Here is a 17,310-nt window from a genome sequence, read left to right as displayed (position 1 = left end):
AGAGCTGGGGTTGTTCCGTCTGGAGGAGAGGAAGCTCAGGGGTGGCCTTATCGCTCTCTTCAGCTACCTGAAGGGAAGTTGTGGTGAGGTGGGAGCTGGCCTCTTCTCCCAAGCAACTAGCAATAGGACTGGAGGGAACGGCTCCACGCTGCGCAAGGGGAGATTCAGGTTGGACGTTAGGAGATACCTCTATTCCAAGAGCGGTGAGGCTGAGGCACAGGCTGCTCAGGGAGGTGGGGGAATCACTGTCCCCGCAGGTGTTCAAGGAACATGTAGATGCTGAACTGAGGGACGTGCTTTAGTGGGAAACATTGGTGATAGGTGAACGGTTGGACTGGATGATCTCAGAGGTCTTTTCCAACCTTGATGATTCTATGATTCTATGATATAAACAAAGCCAGGCTGCAGGCGCAGCCCTACAGTACAGGAAAAAGGAACTCTAAAGCCTATGGCACGTCTGAGGTGAGAGGGAATAACAAGCTTGAAGCGGTTGTTAATGGACTCAGAGATGAGTCCTTTTTCGGTTTCCTTTGTTGTTTTCCCCTCCTACACTGTCCTATTAAATGTCTTTACACGTAAGTTTTGCCTTTCTCTGGTCTTTCTCCCCCATTGCACTGTGACAGAACAGCTGTGCAGCGCTGGGCTGCCTGCTGGGTTAAACCACAGCAGTTCTTAACCCTGGTCAGGTTCTGCAGCAGTAAAGAGGAGACACTTCTGCTCTTCTCCCCCAGCAGAGGGCTGATGATCTTGGAGGTCTTTTCCAGCCTCATCAAATCCGTGATAAAGCCAGTGGGAAATTTGACCTTGTTTTGGTGAAACTAATGCATCGGCCTGGTTCGATGGCGGTGAGGTGAGATGTCAGGGTGTTTGTCCTCAGGGTGTTTGTCAGGGCTTCATGGAATTTGACCCTCCTCGTGCTTCATCCTTGAAAATAGTTGTTCACAGCTTGTGTGTGTGTGTGTGTGTGTGTGAGAAAGCAATGGTGTGAATAAGGTGTGACTATGAAGGGAGGGGTATTTCGTATTTCTCTCTGATAAAAGAGTTAAGAGACCTGAAGTTGAATATCTTTGAGTTGAATAGCTGATACAAGCCCATGCGTTCCATGTGGAAACCTGCAGGTAACAGAGCTGCAAACGTGAGATGAAAACAGAGAAACAGAGACACAAATAGACCAGAATTGATGATTTTTTTTAAATCTTGAAACCTATTTTCAAATTCCTTTGTGACACTTAGGGAAGCAGGAGGGAATCGGGCAGGAACACGTGCATCTGAGCCCTTTGGCTGCAGGAGCAGTGAGACAGACTTTGTTTAGATGTTGTCCTGAGGGACGCGGTTTGGTGGGGAAACGGTGGTGGGTGGGCAGCTGGACTGGATGATAGTGCAGATCCTTTCCAGCCTGGGAAGATGAGGCCGTCGCGAGCCACTCTTAAAAGCAGTGTGTGTGGAACCCGAGGGAAATGTCCTTGCTCGTTTTGAGGCGAAAGATAAAGGCATCCTATCGCGACTCCAGTACGTGTTGGAGGCGAAATCGTTGAGGCTGAAGACGGCGCCACGGCAACAGCGCCCTCGTGAGGGGGCAGCGGGAAGGGCTCGCGCTCCGCACGCATGCGCGGTGGCCGCCGTGCGCGTGAACCGCCAACGGCCGCGGTTGGAATTGGCATCCTCGTGATCCAATCGCGGCGGGAGCGGCCGCGGGAACGGCCCCACCTGCCGTCATCCTCTCGGCCAATCGGGCGGCGCGCCGTGTTTAAACGGCAGTGCGCTCAGCGGGTCTCGGCCCGCGGCGGCGGGGTGCTGCAGGTGTTGGTGTTTCGCTGCCGAGCGAAGGAGAAGAAAACGGCCCCGAGTCCTGACGTTGCTGAGTGTGCCTGAGGACGTTCTGCTCCGTGTTCTGAAAGGCCTTCGTGCTGAGGACATCCTCTCGCTCGGAGCGGTGAGTGCCGGCCCCTCGTGCAGTGCGCAGCCTTATTGCTGCCCCCGGGAGCCAGAGCTGCACGCGGGAACGCCTGCATCCGAGGAGATGTGAGGAGAGCCACGAAGTCCGTGCAGTAGGTAGCTATCTGCTGTGCTAACAACTCGATTTCTCACTGCCCTAGCCTCAAAGACTCGCAGCAGTATTTGTGTGTTCTGTGTGAAGTTTCTGTGGGAATTGTCCTTCCAGCTCAGTGTGTCTGGAAACGTGAATTTGGTTTGGCATCCCTTCTGTAGTGATGGTTAGACAGGGAAGGAGCTCTGATTAATTAGTTGCCTACCTAAAATTAGATCAGGTTAGTCCCTTTATTTTGGTAATTGTTACTTGATGCTCCCCCTCCTAGCTTGCGGGTGCATTCCCAACTTAAGTACCTTGTGGAAGATCACGCCAGTGTTTGGGCATGTGCATGTTTTGAAGAACTTACCACCAGCAGCACAAACGCCAGCACTTGCTGGACTCACAAATTCTGTGCTGCCCCCTTGGCCACGATCAGTGCAGATGCACTGGGCTGTCAGGAGATGAGTGACTCCACCGCTGTTCTTGGGCAGTGGGATGAGAAGCAGGAGTCAGATCCAATAAGGGATTGCCCTAACGCTCCAAGCTGCTGCCCCTTGCTGCCCACGGGCAACAGGGTCTGGGCAAGGAAAGGGGTGTGCCGGTCGTACTGGGTGTGCATCTCTTGTTCACGGAGAGGAATTGCAGCATGCAGCGAGAGGCCTGAGAGAAGGGTGAGAAAGTGGGAGGTGGGAGTGGGAGGTGGGCGCTGCCGTTGACACAGGCACTGTCCAAGGCAGCAGAACTCCAGAGCTTCCTCGTGAACCCAAAGCAGAGTATTGCCAAGGGGGGAGGAAGGAAGAAGTTTCAGGTTCAGCCTTCTGGATGGACGTCTTTCTGTGCCCACACAAGTGCTTTATGCCCTTGATGCTGAAGGCAGCCACCCAGAGCTGGGGAGTGGGTGTACAGCCCCTGAACTCTGACCAGCAGGGAAATCGGGAGAACAGAATGCAGGCACTGCTGATTTTTACCAGTTTGCTTTAAGACTCATTGCACTGTTTCAGGAAAAGTGTCCCTCAGAATAAGAAAGAAAAGGAACTGGGTTGAAAAGGAATAGGGTTGGTTTTAATTATGTTTTGTTGTTGTTGTTTTAAAATATGCAATCAGATGATGGTGTTGCAATGTCATTGGTCTCAGAGTACCATTAGGAGCTCATCTGTACCCACAGTGTCCTCATCAGTTTCTCCTTCCTGTTCTTCTTCTGTGATTTCCATCAGTAACTCCTCGAGGTCCTCATCCTCAGAGAAGAGTTCTTTCCCTGCCTCTGTGCAGCTCAGCTGCTGCACCTGATCTGTTTGCATGGTATGGGATGTTGAGTTGATCTCTGACTGTGCCCCAGAGTCTTCCTGGCTTCCTGAAAGCAGTTCCCAACTGGGGAGAACAAGGAAGAGAATAGTCAGTACCTGACATTTCTAACTGGAGATACGCTTTCAGCAAACCAGCTCTGAGATCTGTGGTTAACCCCTCCCGCACCTCACACTCACACAGGGATGGCGATTCAGTTAACCTGCGGCTGCCTTTAGAGTGCAAGATACCAGCAGGCACATTGCTCGTAGTGGGAACTGATCTGGACAGACAGAGCAGTTTGAGCCTAGCCAACAGGGGCCAGGTTTTGTAGCAGAAACACATCGCCAGCCTCATTATTTGACTGTAAATATGTGAAGAAGTCATCCTCTGCATAAACCTGTTCACTGACTGAGTTACTTCTCCCCATGACACGCTGTGCAGAGACTTTGAGTAAGCAATTGAAATGATTGCAAATGACCTCTTCCTTTGTTGGATTATGCCATGACGCATCTCAAACACTCGACTTGTCCCCTGATGCGAAAGAACTTATGTGTAATGGCTGAAGGGCACTGGTGAAGAACAAGTAGTGGTCATCACCTGCTTGGAAGCTGTGGGACTTCAACGCTGTCAACGCTGACCAGGGTGTACTCGGGCGGGACTGAAGCAAGGATCGCCTAGGAAGAAACAAGACAGTGTGTACGAAGCAGGGCTCAAAGGTTTTCTGAGTAGCTGCTGTTCTCAGAGAAGTTGTGGATGCCCCATTCCTGGAGGTATTCAGGGCCTGGCTGGCTGGGTTTCCAGGCAGTTGAATCTTGTGGCCGCCACCCCTGGCCACAGTAGGACATGTGGAACACTGGATGGTCTTTGAGGGCTGCTCCTCCCTTCCCTGGGCGCTGCTGAGCCTGATCCCAAGTACGGAAACACAGTGCTCCTGAAGAGAGCGTTCCCTTGAAGGTTACGAGTGACCTTGGGCGTTTTTAACAGCACAGCATTCATGGACAAAATCTGTGTACATCTAATCACAAGAGAAAATTTCCATAAGAACCCTGTGAGACATCCGCTGCCTTCGGAGGAAACAGAAGAGCTGTAGAACGTTTGAAATTTCTACCATTACTACAAGAGCAATGTAAACCTTCCTTATGCCCTACTGCTGTTGCTGTTGTTCTTACCATTGGTAGTTTTCTGGCTGGGGGCTCATCGGTGTCCTCAGCAGCAGATGGTTGCATCTGTGCTGCTTTCCGCTTCAGTCTCCGCATTGTGGGGAAGGTGGTCTTCCAGTCAATAGGCCTCCCGCGCACCTTGCGTCCATCTGGAGTAAAAGGAAGAGATTGCTGTGCCTCCAGAGAAATCCACGTTCTCGTATCATTCCCACACAGTGCTCTCTGTCTACCCACAGCACATCGAAAGGAACGAAGAAACCCAGGAGCTGCACTCAGTAATAGCCCAGGGCAAGGAAAACTGACCCAGAACAATGCTAAGTGACAGCATTACTGTGCTGAGGCACTGTAACAAGCTCCTTGTGCTCACCCTTGACTCTCTTCTTGCGAGGCAATTCCCTTGCTTTGCCCGTCTCCTCAGATCGCTTGCGTTTTGTTGCAGCCGGGCCATGGGAGGAAGCTGGGATGTCAACTGCAGAGAACAGTCCAGGAGAGAACAATCAGAAAATCTGAGGAGAAAGACAGCGCATCCAACCCAGATAAATTTACAGTCAGGGAGGCCTTCACTGCAGTAACTTGTCTGATGTGGAAGCACCTATTGACTTCAACCTGAAGTATCTTCTCTGTTCTCTTTTAGGGCTGCTGAAAGGGGCAACTTTGAAGCTGCTATGAAGCTGGGGATAGCATACCTGTAAGACGAAGGCTGTAAGTATGCAAGCTTTACTTGAGTCCCTGGGGAAAATGGCACAATTGAAAGATACACAGATGAGCTGATGGCTTAATTATAGATATAGATCAGACTAATTGTCTCAGTTTTTACTGGTTATCTACAAAGCTATTTCTTTTGAATACTGATAGTTTTGTGCTCAGATTCTAGAGCAGTGACGTGCAGAAGTGGTCTGCTCTCCTAAGTGTATGGTTAGGTTTCACTTGCTGTCATGCCTCTTCAGCTTTATCTTCAGTGTAACTGAAGAACTGGGCAGCAGACTGCTAAGTTTTCAGTGATAGCATGGCACACAGGGTTTCTAAAACTCCCAGATGTGCCCATGCATAGCTTTTGAATTTGCACTGAGAAGTAATCTTTTGTAAATTTCAATTGAACTCTGCTACGTCCCTGGTGTGCTGGATGAATCGGAAGGGACTGATGGTTGACAGGAGGAGCCTCCTTGCTGAAGGTGACTTGCCTACCCCTTTGTGCAGTGCCAGGAGTTAGCAAATTAACACTGCTTTGAACATTGCTATTTGTAAAATATTTCTCCCAGGCTTAGGATCTTAGTCCCCACAGACTAATTCACTTTCTGCTCGGGCTGACTGTTAATAACATTTGATATTGCAGTTTTATCAGCAAAGAAATCTTGATGATACAGAAGGCTGTATGGCTAACAGACAACATGTACAAATATGAAGACGTGGTCAGAGTGATGGTTGAGATCATCTGTGCCCTAGAAGGAAAGATCACAGAATTGTAGGGATTGGGATTGACCTCTGGAGATCATCTAGTCCAACCCCCTGCCAAAGCAGGCTCCCTACATCAGCTGCACAGGTAGGCATCCAGGTGGGTCTTGAATATCTCTAGAGGAGGAGATTCCACAACTTCCCTGGGCAGCCCGTTCCAGTGCTGCATCACCCTCACTGTGAAGAAGTTCCTTTACATATTGGTGTGGAACTTCCTGTGCTCCAGTTTATGGCAATTTCCCCTTGTCCTGTCCCCTTGTCTTTGTCATTTCCCCTTGTCCTGTCCCCACAGACCACTGAAAAGCGGTTGGCCGTGTCCCTTTGTCTCCCACATGTAAGATACTAAGTTATTAATAAGATACTAACTAAAGATAAGGGTGAGTTTGGAAAGTGGATGGACAGTTTTATCCTTGTTGAAGTGCATCTCTTGTATAAAAAAATATAGCACTTCACTTAGACAAAGATGCTATTGTAAGTGTTCCCTGTGGAGACTGCACATTTAAGAGCATGCAGATACCAAACCATCTGCCTTTCTGTAGAGACTAAAACTTGAGTTTCTTATGGCACATTCAGAGGTTGTTTATTGTTTCACTGGGGAGTATTTCAGTGTTAGCATAGAGTTTAAAATAATACTTGATAATGAAAGCAGTGTCTTGTGAGTACAACTGTGGTCTAAATACTTGGTGCTTGAATTATATTGCCAACCTCTGTTCTCCTTTGTGTATTAGATACCTACCATCGTGGACTACAAAGAAGTACTGTCAAACATAGTCTCACTGGAGAGAAGAACTCTTCACCTTTACAGCTTCATTTGTGAGCTGTCTCTCCTAAACACGAGCCTTTTCGTGTACTCCCCAGCTCGGCTGGCTGCTGCAGCACTGCTGCTGGCTAAGATGCTGCATGGCCACGGTAAGGAGCAGCCCGTTCAGTGGAGCTGCAGCAAAGTACATCAGTCTGCCTTGTCCCTTCAGGGAGCTCTGTGGGCAAGGTGCCCCAACCACCCTGAGGAGTGTGGAAGAGGGGGACAGGTGTAATATGTGAGAATGGAGTTGAGTTCAGTCTATAGCAATGCAATAATGTAAGCCCTGCATTTAAATGAGACTGAAGGTTTTTGCCCTTATCTATGCAGTAGAATTCTCTTTAGGTAGCTTCAATTTTTCAAGTAAGCTTATCCTTGAAGCTAATTCTGAACTTCAACTGTGTACAGGCAAAAGTTCCTAAAGATTATCATCACATAAGCATGATCTAAAATTCTGTCTGACTATAGAACTTGCAAGCTCTGTGAAATGGTAACACCTGTTCCCTTCTCCAGCACATCCCTGGACCAGCCAGCTGTCTGAGTGCACTGGGTTCTCTCTTGAAGACCTGTTGCCGTGTGTGCTGCGCCTTCACCAAAAATGGTAAAACTTTGGGAACTCTTCTGGGAGTGTTTTTGTATTCTGGCTCTCGTAGCCCTGCTGTAAGTCCTTCCAAAGGGAGGAGGTGGCTTTAGCAAACTGCTTTACTCCCCCTACTACAGGGCACTGAAATCTGGGGGCTGGTTCAGTGGCGGCTGTTGCGTTTGTCTTGACTGGCAGTGGCCCTGGGTTACAGAAGCCCTGGTGCTCCCCAAGCCTAGCAGGTTTCAGCTTGCCAGCACCGCTATTTTCAGGTGATTGTGACCAGCTTTTTGATGAGCTCCAGAAGAAGTTCAGTAGCAAAAGTAATTCATTTCTGAAAGGCTAGAAGTCAAATATCTCAAGAAACAGAAAGGGAATTAGATGCTTCTATGCTTAGCAACTCTGCTGAAGTGCCAGCACAGAGCTGAGGTAGGCAGAGGGAAAGTACTTACATTGCCAGAATTTGCTAACAATGTTTTATATAATCCATTCTAAGATTAAAGCCCTGGTCTTTCTTTTCAGTTTCCATGATGAGATCCCTAAGGATTACAGGCAGGTGTTGTCTCATTGCAGTTAAAGACAATCTGAAGATGAGCGTTATGACGAAATAGGCCAAGAAAAGGTGGGTTTGCTGTTTTAGTTCATTTGCTAAAATCTGACTCCTAGAGCAAAAGGAACACCCTGTATGGCAGGGTGTTCAAAACTTCCAATAAAGAGAAGTGGGTTTTAACTTCAGGTTTTGGAAGTAGAGAATAGCTGGGTAAGGTTGGGGCTTCTAAATTTCATCTGCTGGGACTCTAACTGCTGTGTTTCAATCAGTTCTAGGAAGGGCTCAACAGGATAGCTTTCTCCTGGAAAGAAATAAAGATAAATAAGGATAAAATAGTTGCTTCTTGGCAGAGGGAATCACACTGTCCTGTTCTTACTACTTTGTTTTTCAGGTGATGAGCTACAGCCAGCTCTGTTCACTGCTGGGTGTGAAGCAGGAGGACCTGAAGCCTAGTCCCTTGCACACAAATGTCATAGAAATTAAAGCTTTCTTTAGCTCTCCCTCTGGAAAGAGATCTAAAAGGTGAGTATAACTCATGGCTGTAAAGGTCTGTGAAGACTTGTGTGAGCCTTTCCTCCTCTCTGGCATCCTGAGCTTCCATTCTTTCTGTCGTTACCTTCGCCTGACATTAGAAGAGCTGGAGAAGCAGACTTGGCTTTTAATGTGTGACTTCTGGATGTTCTTGCTACAGGAGGAGGGAAGACAGCACTCAGGATGACAGGGGCAGCTTAGTGACTACACCTACAGCTGAGCTATCCACCCAGGAAGAAAGTCTTCTGGACAGCTTCCTGGACTGGAGTTTAGATTCTTGCTCTGGTTATGAAGATGAGCAAGAAAGTGAAGGTGAGAGAGATGGAGATGGTAAGACTTTTAGTCTTATAAAAAAACAGATGAGAGAACTCAAAATCTGCCTTTTTATCTTTGCATAAAACTCTTTACTGGGAGATAAGCCTGAACTTTCAGGAGAAGAGCAGCTGAGGAAACTCTCTTCCTCCCCGGTGATTATAATTACTAAACTCTTTAAGGGGTAAATGTTTCTTCTCTGTACTGCTTCAGAACACAATGAAGGATTTTATAGCCACTCAGCATTTCAAAGATGATGTTTTCAGATACTGTTACAGCAGTAGGCCAAACTTGAGGAATGGGATTGCATTGTAGTCAGTGTTGGAACACTGTCAGCTGTTTGTTTTATTGACGCACAGGCTCTAGCCTTTCATTTTCCTGGTTGGACAGTACCTCTCCAAACAGGTCGAGAGGGAAATATTTAATTACTTTAATGAGGGTAAACTCTACCTTTACCCTCCCCTCTCAACAAGGTTTACACTTGCACTTTTTTTCTCTGCTTGACTGTTAGCTTGGTGTTGCCCAAATTCTAACTGGCCTTTTCCTTTTCTCATCCCTCAGTCACAAGTCCCAGTGGAATCTTGGATCCAGCAGAGCACTGCTGTCAGGACTCCAGTGATGAAGACAGCCTATCTGTAGAGTGTCCTGGGCACACAGCACCGCTGAGGAAGGCCAGGACACCAGATGAAACTTAGAGAGGTTTTTCAGCCTCCAGCTGGGAAGGAAGTTTGGACTACTCTTCTGTCAGTGGTGCCAGTCCTACAACTCCACAGTTGTCTTTAACAGAAGTACCTGTCTCTGTCCAGCTCATTAGACTAAGGCAACAGCTACAGAGCCATTCAGCCCGGGGGTTCCATGTCACTGCTGAGGCAGTGCTGAAAGGAAAGAAGAGAGATTCTCATTTCTAGAAGCCAAAGCTGCTTTGGTGGAGGATCAGTTATCCACAAAAGTTTCCAGAATGGGAGGGAAGGGTCTAAGTAAGGAGCTCCTCAGATGTGCTTTCTGGATGTAAGTCAGTCAGCAACTGGTGTTCTGTTGTCAGGGTTCCTGTATTTATAGCAGTCAGCATGGAGATGGCTCGTGACATTGTAAGGCCGTGGTGATGTGAGCCTAAAAATGTCCTGTGATGACCAAAACATGGCTGTGTTGGGCTTGGGGAGGCTATGGCCTGAGAGTTGCCCTGCTTGTCAGCAGAGGGATTCTGTGGGGCTCCATCTTCGGTCTGGTTCTCTTTAATGTTTTTACTGTTGATTCTAATAAAGATCTGGAAGTTGTATGAAGTAAATTTGTGGATGGTGCTAAGCTGGGAGGAGTGTTGGGTCCTCTTGAGGGTAGAGAGACCTTGCACTGAGATCTGGGTAAATTTGAGGGTGGTCACCATCTGCACTAAGAAGAGCAAGTGCTGAGTTCTGCAGCGGGGATGGGGCAGCCCTGGCTGTATGTACGGAATGGGGGGTGAGGGGCTGGAGAGCAGCCCTGCAAAAAGGGATCTGGGCATTCCGGTTGATGGCAACTTGAATCTGAACCTGCAGAAGGGCCAACCTTACCTGAGGTGTGTCAGCCCCAGCACTGCTGGGTGGGGGAAGCTGAAGGACTGCTGTGTTTGAGTCCCTTTGTGGAGCCAGGGGTTGGACTTGATCCTTGTGGATCCCTTCCAACTCAGGATATTGCATGATTCTATGATGGTTGTAGCTGCGTGAAAGAGTTCATAAGCAGCGTGTCCCACAGCCTCTGATTTTCAAGTGACAGGTTGCTTTCATTCTCCTTACCTCGGATTCCTTCTACTTGCCCCCTCCATGGGGACCAGTGGGGGTGGCCCTGGGGGTACCAAACCCACATACCGTTGGCTGGAGCCACTTCCTTGGCTGCTACAGAACCCAGAAACTTTGGAGGAGGCTCAGTTCTGTGGCTTTGGCACAAGGAGTGCTGGATCCTCGGATCCCCTGTCCATTTGGGAGAAGTTGATGGGATCTGTGGTGCAGAATGGATCTTAGGTATGGTGGAGCATTGCCCCTTTTTATTAGGATGTGGGGTGAGATGGGTTCTTGCCATAGGGGTCCCCTTCTTACAGGAGGGAGTGTGTCTGTAGAGTAGAATGGGCCAGTGGGGTCTATTGCCCACCTATGAGGATTGATGGGGTACAGTGGGGCAGGGTGGGGTCCCAAACCCCTCAGTTGGATGCTCTGTTTAAGGTGGAAAGGGAAATAATGAGGTAAAGTGTGGCAGAGGGAGGGCCCCCCTTCCCTTTGCTGTAATGTCAGTGGGGTAACAGAAGTTCTCATGGTAGCAGTCCCAGCCCCAAACCACCTTAGAGTCCTCTCTGCTCAGCGAGAAGATGGCACTTTGTGGCTTTGTCCTCTCCAGGGCTGGATTGTTCCATGACACAATGTGTTCACTTGGGCCAAAATTACTGGTTTGGCCCTGAAATCCAAATCCATTCCTCTCCAACTGTATTCCCCAGGATTCCCAACTTCTCCCCCCTCCCAACTTCCATCTCCAGCCCCCAAAGTTTGCATTTCCAGTCTCCAAGTCCACCCACCCTTTCACTGCATTATTTCATTTGCCTCTCCAGATCCAAATCTGGCACTTCCAACCCAAAACCTGTGCACTGTTCCCTTTTACCTCTTGATTTTCATCTCCGACCTCAAACCAGGATTTTTCAAACCCAAAACCATCTAACCTTTCCTTGCTTTCCACTTCCAACTCCAAATCTGACATTTCCAACCCCTAAATTCTTGCACCCTTCCCCTTTACCTCCTACTTTTCATCTCCAATCCCAAATCTGGCATTTCCAACCCCCAAATCTGTGCACTCTTCCCTTTTACCTCTTGCTTTTTATCTCTGACCCCAAATCAGGCATTTTCAGCCCTAGAATCCATCTAGCCTCTACCTTGCTTTCCACCTCCAGCCCGTTATCTGGCATTTCCATCCCCAAAATCCATGAAATCTCTGTCTTGCTGTACACTTCCTACTCCAAATCTGACATTTCCAACCCCAAAATCCATCCATCATTTCATTGCATCTTGTGTTTTTCATCTCCTACCCTGAATCAGGCATTTCGAACCCCAAAATCCACCTAAACTTTCCTTTGCTTTCCAGCTCCAAGTCATAATCGGTAAGTAACCTGCTTTTTCTTGGGATTGGAGTCAGATTTAGGGTCAGATTTAGGTTTTAGGAGTCAGGGTTAGGGTTTGGAGGTCAAGGTTAGGGAGTAGGAGTCAGGGTTAGCAGTTAGGGGTCAGGGTTAGGAGTTGTGGATAAATTGGGGAGTGAGGGAAGGAGGAAGAAATAGGTGGATGGATAAAGAGATGGAGAAGTGGGTGAAGAGGGTTGAAGGGATGGAGAAGTGGATGAAGGAGAAATGGAGGGATGGTTGGAGGGTTGTGGAACCCTTCCAAAAGGACCACTAATCTAACCACTGCTCCTCCTCTTCCCCCAGCCCTGTCCTGCTCATCCAAACACCCACAGGAGCCACGTGCCACCATCCCAAACCCTGTGTCTTCATCCGGGTGGCCTTAGTACCATCATCAATGCCAAAGTCCCTGTGTTCCACACAGTGGAGGAGCTGGATCCTGGGTGGGTGCTGGTGAGTAGAACTTGGGATGAGTAAGGGAAGAGGAGGAATACTGAGTAAAGTACAAGGAGCAATCAAATGGGCTTCAGAAAGGTGGTGGGATGGGACATGGGACCCATAGAATGCCCCAGGAACACAGAGAGAGAACTCAACATTCCAAGGGGAACACAGAATTCTGGGGAGGTTCCTGGCACCCAAAAAGGGACCGAGGACCTGGAAGGACTCTGCCCTCAGTGTCCCCTTCTCTCCACAGCACCCACTTGCCATAGGGGTACCTGCAGCACTCCCTGAGTCCCAGACTGCACCTACGGGTTCCAGAAACGCTGCGTGTCCCCCAGTGGCCCCCACTGAGGTGACAAGAAGTGCTGGGCAGTGCCAGCAATGGTCACCTCAGGGATTTTCTGGGTTGAGTGAACACAACACAACCTGAGGACACCATTACCTCTGTGGGAACACCCGCAAGGTCCTGAGCCAACCGATCCCCCACCTTATGTCCAATCCGAGCTGTGCTGGCTAATGGTCCTTCTGGGATCTCTGAGTGGATGGGTATGTATGCAATAAAATGCTTAAACATTTGCCTTGGCTGACTGTGTATGTGAACATGTGTTCTGTCCGGATGCCTCATCCCCCATTCCCAACACCCTGAAGCAGTGATATTCCATGCCATGCCATCCTGCAGGCTGTTGTGCAGAGCTGTACGTCCCTGTGCTCTCAAGCAGTCTCATGTGAGTTCTGACCCTCCAAGAAAACTCGTGCTCCCAAGCACCTTTACTGTGTTATCCCCAATTCCAGGTGCTGGGGGTGAACAGCTCTTCTGGGTACCAGCAGTGCAGCGAACAGCACGGTTGGAGCCTTGCTCTCTCTCCCCCATCTGAGTTAGGTATCACAACTCTAGAGATTGAAGACCAGTCACCGTGGGAAATGGCCATCAGCATGAAACTCCTGAACCAACTCTGGAGACCGGATTGACCACTCTGGGACTCTGATCCCAGCACACAGAGCACACGGAAAAGAAGTGTCCTGGTTTCAGATGGGACACATCTTTTCTTCCTAGCATCTGGCATTACACTCTGTTTTGTCTTTAGGAGAAAAAAACGTTGATAACACATCAGTGTTTGAGCTGTTGCCAAGCAGGGTTGTGTGGTGCCAAGAATGATTCTCAGCTTTTCATTCTGTCCAGCCAGCAAGGGGCTGGGGGCACAAGGAGCTGGGAGGGGGACAGAACCAGGACAGCTGGCAAAGGGGTATCCTGTACCAGGTGACATCACACCATAAAAACTGGAAAACCAGTGAGGAGATGGGTGGGCAGGCAGCTGTGGTTTGTGGATGGGCTGGGCACCAGTTGGTGGGCAGTGAGCAATTGCACTGTGTGTCACTTGTTTTGTATTTATGTGTGTGTGTATATCATATTGTAATGCTATAATGGGATGGAAAGTACCATGAAATGAGAACCTCACGCCACTGCATTCAGTTTTAGAGATCCCTGAGTCTGCTGGATGGAAGGGGCAACCTCCTGGGATAAAGGTTTTCTGTTGTTTTAAATTAAAGTCTCTTATCTAATTGCCTTCACATCATTATCAGAAGAGCCAGATTACACTGACAACCAGGCAAGCAGCTCCTGGGAAGTTCTATCTGTCCCCTATGCAACAGTGCTCTCCCCCTCACTTCTCTTTGCTTTTGAGAACAGGTTCCAGATGCTGACTGTGCTGTGGAAGGATGGAACAGATGTGGTTACAGAGCACAGAAAAGAGGTACCTGCAGTGTCAGCTGCATCACTCAGCACCGCCTGCACAGCTGACTTCTACTGATCCTCTGCTTCTTTCTCTTGGTCTTTGCAAAAGCATCCTCTGTGACAGAGCTTACCAGTGCTTCTACAAAACAACTCTTACCTTGCTCTGGGGGCACAGCACCCCAACATGGCTGCAGGTATAGCTCTGCTCAATTCACATGAGCACCTGGAGCTACTTTTTAAAACAGCATTAATTTTCTGATCACAGCTCTGTAATTCTGATGGTTGTTGCCTAGGGAGCGGTGATCACAACCTGATGACATTCAGTTTAGGAAGAGAATATTTGGTAAACCAAAATACAGAGTGTTTCAACAAGTCAAAGCCCATAAGGCCAAGAGAAACCATGAAGAAAATGGTGGGAAAGGGTGGGAGGAAAAGGGGAATCCCTGAAGATTTCAAGAGCCTCCAATCCGTCATCACAGCAAAGCCTACCCTAATGCAGTGCCATACTGAAAACAAGCAATACCCCCGGGCACTGGCCCTGCCTGCCTGTGCTGCATCCCACTGCCACCCTTCCTGAGCACAGCTCTGCCACAGTCCCTGCCCATTCATTCCTACCCTTACCTGTAACTGCTGAGCATTTGCTTTACAAACCAAGCCGTGCTGCTGACCCACCCATAACCCCACTGACAGCACTCCCATCCCTGCCTGCTGCAGAGGCTCCCAGCCCTCTCCTTCCTTCTGGCAGATTTGCAAACACCAGCTTTCAGTTTGCTGCGGTAACCAAATAGCGCTCAAAATACTTTCCATCTGCATGAAGGTGGTTTTTCAGCTTGCCAAGGGCTTTGCATCTTGCTGCTTTTCCTGTTTGTGAAAGAAACTGCTGTTTTTGAAGGATTTTATTTGGATTATTTTAACTTTGTGTTTGGTGAGCTCACCTTGCTGCCAGGCCATCCCCAGCAGGTTCTCTCACCACAGCACTGCATTGGAGCCTCATGGTTGCTGACACACTGCACACTGGCTAGGAGATACCCAGTATCATTCACAAGAATTTGATTTTCACTTCTCCCTGCAGGTTTCTCTATTTTGTGTAATCCTTCTGGCAAGGGTGGCTGAGCCTGCTGAGGGCTCCTGCACCCATTTTACAGCCTGGCATCCCATGTCCTCAGCATGAGGTCCTGTGTGGTGTAGGGAGCTGAGCCCAGAGCCAGGCCCACCCGTATGCACACATTTCCAGTGCAACTGCTGGTAAGATCCCAGTGGTTGGGTGAGGGGTTTAGGATCCTGTGTGCCCCTGGCACGAGGGCCGTGTGAGAGCTGGGCTCGTGTCCTGCTAGCTCCAGGGGCTTTCCAAGGTCTGGTGCTCATTTCGAGGCCCAGCAGCAAGTGCCACTGCATGGAGATGTTCCTCAGCAGATGAGGAATGCAGTGGCACTTGCATCTGGCACTGGCATCTCCTCCTTGGAGGTGGTGCTCAGGAGTAACAAACACAGGCTCCGAATTGCACCAGCCAGTGCTGCAGCAAAGCCAACGAGCTGGAAGAGAGCAGGACAAGGGGAAGTGAACCCAGCAGACATCAGCTCTTTTTGTATCTGGCCCAGTGCTCACAGTCTGTGGTCACCCAGGGCAGCAGTGCTGGCAGCTCCCACTCTGCGGGTGCCAGGTGAGCACTGAGACGTGGCTGGTTTGGTTTCTGTAAGCTAACAAAATTCCTGGGGAGATGCTGAGCACAGCTGTGCCCAGCACAGACCTCAGTCCCCAGCCAAGCAGCCCAGGGCCCATCTCAGGGCTCAGGATGTGCAGCCTGGCACTGCTGACATGAAATGTGCTGCTGCATCGAGGCCATCAGCTTGGGGACAAGCAGGCACAGGAATGTGGTGGTAAGCAGCGATGTGTGGGGAGAGGGGCAGCCACAGGAGCAGGGCTGCGTGTTCCGTGGGGTCAGTCCTCATCCCTGATGAGTGTGGTGGAGTCACCAGAGGGACACCCACAAACGAGGACTGTCAGCTCTCTGTCAGGGTGAAGGGGACAGGGCTGTCACTGCTGTTATCTCCTGTCCCCTGCTCCAGCCCCGCTGCCCTGGCACATCTCAGGGTGTGAGCTGAGTCACCGCGTGTCGCCCTGTGTCATTGCGACATCCCTCATCTTCTGTTCCAGGAGCAACGAGGAGCCTGTAAATACTTTCTTTGGCAAGCCTTATGTTCTGATCTAATCGCTCCACTTCCTTCAAAGCCAGGCACAGCGAGGAGCTGAATGAGGCAATAGGGCAGGTCACAGGGAAGCTGTAATTGGGAAGGAGCGGCCCAAGCTGGAGTTGCGGTGTGGATGCAGCAGGGTGGCTCAGCGCTCAGGAGTGGCTTTCAAAGGCACCGATGCCCCAGATACTGCCCAGGACTGTGGTCACACTGCCCAGCACCGGGGCACAGAGAGCCTCTCCCATTCCCATTATGTTTGTAGAAGGCTGCAAGCACTGTGGCTGTAACGTGGTCACAAGCAATGGGGAAATTCAACAAAGCCCACCAGCAAAGCACACTGTGCTCAAGGGAAGGCACCTCCATCCTCACTCTGCACTGTTCAACGTGCTCCAAAGCACGTGTGTCTGCACAGAGCTGGCAGAGCTCCTCCTGCACGTGAGCCCTGCAGAGAGCTTTGCTAAGCAGACGGGAGCGTTGCCATGTCGCTGCATGGGGTGATGCCCCACTCGTGCCTATGGCACAGCATGCCCTCTGCACACACCTGCTGCCAGGGCCGGCCGCACAGACGCTGCTCCCAGCACTCAGCCTTCCTCCCTTTGCTGTAGGGCTGTGCCAGTATCTCCCCCCACAGCCCTCCAGAGCTGTGGCTCTGCTCTGGGACAGGGGACACGTCCCCCCGGTGCTCGTTGTGGCGATGAGGTGGTTGAGTCACTGTCCCTGGATGTGTTTAAGAGCCGTTTGGAGAGCCGTGGTGCTCGGAGATCTGATTTAGCAGAGGGTTGTTAGAGTTAGGGTACTGTGGTTAGGCTCTGGTTGGACTTGATGATCCTTGAGGCCTCTTCCAGCCTGAGTAATTCTATGATTCTATGACGGAGTCACGGCTATTTTTAAAGCTGATATTGCAGCTTTCCTTTCTCCCTTAGTGAGAAAGCTTCACCCCTGCCCTGGTTTTGTCTCTTCCTCTATTTCCTGCAGGCAGGCAGGGCCGCTCACAAGAACCACCCCCATCTGAAAGCACTGCAGCGGGAGCGAGCCCCGAAGGCCTTCAGCTCAGAGCAGCCGCCGCAGGGACGCATCTGAACGGCGAGCAGCACGAATCGCTTCTCCGCTAAGCG

At 49.9% G+C, this 17,310-nt stretch overlaps 1 protein-coding gene and 1 pseudogene across 2 annotated transcripts; one reads left to right on the top strand and one right to left on the bottom strand.

The window, feature by feature from the left end:
• The first annotated feature begins 839 nt into the window (after positions 1–839).
• LOC104913340 (cyclin-F-like) lies at positions 840–9,982 on the top strand (annotated as a pseudogene). The gene is made up of 8 exons (XR_014886876.1): positions 840–845; positions 1,670–1,933; positions 6,654–6,834; positions 7,238–7,325; positions 7,827–7,926; positions 8,246–8,376; positions 8,546–8,697; positions 9,259–9,982. The product of XR_014886876.1 is annotated as a cyclin-F-like (transcript).
• Positions 3,066–5,001, bottom strand: LOC109366453 (zinc finger CCCH domain-containing protein 11A-like). Its single transcript, XM_085238111.1, has 4 exons — positions 4,841–5,001; positions 4,483–4,622; positions 3,911–3,987; positions 3,066–3,397 (listed from the first exon to the last, which is right to left on the bottom strand). The coding sequence occupies exons 2-4, from the start codon at positions 4,567–4,569 to the stop codon at positions 3,160–3,162; spliced, it is 402 nt and encodes a 133-aa protein (XP_085094237.1). The 5' UTR covers positions 4,570–4,622; positions 4,841–5,001; the 3' UTR covers positions 3,066–3,159.
• Positions 9,983–17,310: the final 7,328 nt, after the last annotated feature.

This window comes from Meleagris gallopavo, chromosome 16 (assembly GCF_905368555.1).
Source record: "Meleagris gallopavo chromosome 16, MGAL_WU_HG_1.1, whole genome shotgun sequence".
Lineage (NCBI taxonomy): Eukaryota > Metazoa > Chordata > Aves > Galliformes > Phasianidae > Meleagris > Meleagris gallopavo.
The sequence above is the reverse complement of the archived record's forward strand: the minus strand, read 5'-3'. Positions and strand labels throughout refer to the sequence as shown.